Source organism: Juglans microcarpa x Juglans regia, chromosome 5S (genome assembly GCF_004785595.1).
Source record: "Juglans microcarpa x Juglans regia isolate MS1-56 chromosome 5S, Jm3101_v1.0, whole genome shotgun sequence".
Taxonomy (NCBI): Eukaryota; Viridiplantae; Streptophyta; class Magnoliopsida; order Fagales; family Juglandaceae; genus Juglans; species Juglans microcarpa x Juglans regia.
In genome coordinates this window covers 25626196-25628950 of record NC_054603.1, presented here as the reverse complement: position 1 = coordinate 25628950, position 2755 = coordinate 25626196, and the positions used below count along the sequence as shown (strand labels likewise).

Sequence of the window (2755 nt, the reverse complement as noted above, 5' to 3'; positions counted from 1 at the left end):
ATGAATGCAGTTTTCTCCTCATCATCAAAGCCCATCCTGATCTGATTATATCCAGAGTACGCGTCCATAAAGGTACGTAGGGTGTGTCTGGCCGTTGAATCCTCTATTAAATCTATCCTTGAGAGGGAAAAGCTGTATTTAGGACAGGCTTTATTCAGATCAGTAAAGTCCACACACATTCTCCACTTTCCACTCTCTTTTTTGACCAACACGACATTAGAAAGCCATTTGGGATAATGAACTTCTCGGATGAACCCCGTGGCTAAAAGGCAATCTACTTCCTCGGCGATGGTTGCATACTTCTCTACACTGAAGTTACGACGTTTTTGTTTGACCTTTCTCGCCTCAGGATTTACAGTAAGTCAGTGTTCTATTACTGACACATCAATGCCAGTCATTTCTTCATGACTTCAAGCGAACACATCTCGATGTTCAATGAGAAGTTGCCTCATGGACTAGCTCAGCTCGGTAGATATCTTAGTTCCCATTTGCATGGTACGTTTCGATTTCTCGGGATCTATGGGTACCAAAACTAATGGTTCGTTGGGCTCTACCTGCCACAGAGCCTCTTTGTCTCTCACTTCTCTATCTAGTTCATTTAATACCAGAGGCGGAGGTAAGATTGTTCTTTCGTGGTCTACTTCGAGGGCTTGTACAACTATTGCTTTGGACTTCATTTCTCGAGTATAGCAATCTCTTACAATTTGTTGTTCGCCACGTATTTCACCCACTCCTGACGGGGTTGGAAACTTCACCTTTAGGTGATATCTAGAGGTTATAGACTTCATCTGATTTAAGGATGGGCTTCCAGAATTGCATTGTATGAGGATGGGGCTTTTACCACCAGGAAGTCTACCATAAGAGACGTTGTTTTAGAGGTTGTTCTAGCCAATACGGACAGAGTGATTGCTCCGATAGGCTGGATCGTATCCCTGGTGAACCCTTTGAGAGGCATTGGTGCTGGTCATAGCCGATCAGGAGCGATCCCCATTTTAGCGAATGCTTCCCAAAAGCGGATGTCGGCGGAGCTGCTGTTGTCAATCAATACTCTTCTTGTCCGATAGTTATCAATTTGTGTTGTTACTACCAGAGTGTCATCATGGGGGCGTGACAAGCCTTCTCCATCTTTTTCACCGAAAGTTATAAGGTGTTCTCTAGTTTGATCTCCGTTGTTAAGGGACGGTTTGTAGGCGGAGAATACCTCTTCATACCTGGCCTTCCTTACATGGGCCTTTCGTGCTGAGGAGGTCGTCCCCCCTCCAACATATCCTCCAGCTATAGTGCTGATTTCACCTATCGGGGGTTCTTCTTTATCCAAGTTTCTTCGATGCGGACTTCCTCTTCGTGGATCCGTGGTTCTTCTTCTGTCAAGGCTTCTGTTTCTTCGAATAGGACTCTGACTTCTTCGAGCACCACTTTTCCTAGCAGAGTCTTGATCTCTACGAGTTGGGCTATGGTTCCTGCCAATAGGACTCTGGTTTCTCCGAATGGGGCTTCGGTTTCAGTCTCTCCAAGAGTAGGGTCAGTAGTCGCTTTGTGGTCCATTCCTTTCGTCCTCATGATGGTTGACTCGGGCCTCAAAGTCTTCCATCTTTTTCCTCCTTGTGTAGCAATCTTCTGTATAATGTTTGTTACTTCTATGAAAGGTGCAATATCTAGGACATGATGAATCCCCTTTTTGCAGTTCTTGAGAATTTGGATTTTCCTCAGTTTCCACCCATAGGTTAGAGTGGATATGCGGCCCAGATTTTCCCTGTCGAACTTGCTCCCCTTTGCCCTTTGTTTCATCATTCCTCTTTTTGTAGTCATCCTGGTTCGACCCTTTATTTCGGTCTGCTGTCTTTTTGTCCGCTCTTTCTAAATCGGTTTGCCTGGGGGTAGTTAATGCTCAGAGCGTATCTTCTGCATTTATGAAACCGTCTGCGCGGTCCATAAACTCTCTCAGCGAGGTCGGGGTCTTCCGAGCGATCTCCTTCATGAAGAGGTTACGAGGCCAGACCCCTCCTAATAGTGCAGCCAAGGTGATCTTTTCATCTTGGTCATCTGTTGTCATACGCTCTTTGTTAAATCGACAAAGGTATGACTTGAGGTTCTCATCATCCCTTTGTTTAACGGTTAGGAGATAGGCCGCCGGTCTTCTCCTTGTCCGGCTGGCCATGAAATACGTCAAGAAGAGATGTGCCAGCTCATTGAAGCTGTCAACAGTTCCCGGCCGTAGGGAAGCGAACCACGACCGTGCTGCCCCCTTTAGAGTGATGGGGAACGCTCTGCATGCCACTTCATTGGGGAATCCGTGTAGGATCATGTGAGCCTTGAAAGTCTCTAAGTGTTCCAATGGGTCTTTTGACCCGTCATATGCTTCTATATGAGGGATTTTGAACTTTGGAGGTAAAGGTACTGCCATAATCTCAACGCTATATGGCAGTTTCGTGCTAGTGAGAAGTTGATCTACTGTAGAGGGTTGGCCTATTTGCTTAGCAACTTCTATCTAGATCTGCATGTTGACCCTACGTCGCTCTCCATCTATGGTGGTCGGTTGGGAGGAGGACGGGCCTCAGAGTGATGACTTTGTCGATCTGCTTCTGGTCCTGCATCACCTCGTTGCAAGACAACATTTTCTTGTTGAAGGGTCTCCAACTCCTCTATGAGTTTTCGTATGGCTTCAGTTTGTTCATTGAGTCTTTGTTCCATTGCTTCAGACTGTGCTGTTTCATGCTGCGAACTCTGAGAGTGTGTTGTTGCCGGCACACGAAGG

The 2755-nt window shown here is 46.2% G+C and overlaps 1 protein-coding gene across 1 annotated transcript; it reads right to left on the bottom strand.

Annotated features, from left to right (window-relative positions):
- Positions 1-1888: 1888 nt before the first annotated feature.
- LOC121267253 lies at positions 1889-2404 on the bottom strand. Its single transcript, XM_041171101.1, has one exon. The coding sequence runs from the start codon at positions 2402-2404 to the stop codon at positions 1889-1891; it is 516 nt and encodes a 171-aa protein (XP_041027035.1).
- Positions 2405-2755: the final 351 nt, after the last annotated feature.

Excerpts from the sequence above, each read along its gene's own strand:
- LOC121267253 (XM_041171101.1), bottom strand. The coding sequence starts at position 2,404 with ATGGCAGTACCTTTACCTCCAAAGTTCAAAATCCCTCATATAGAAGCA.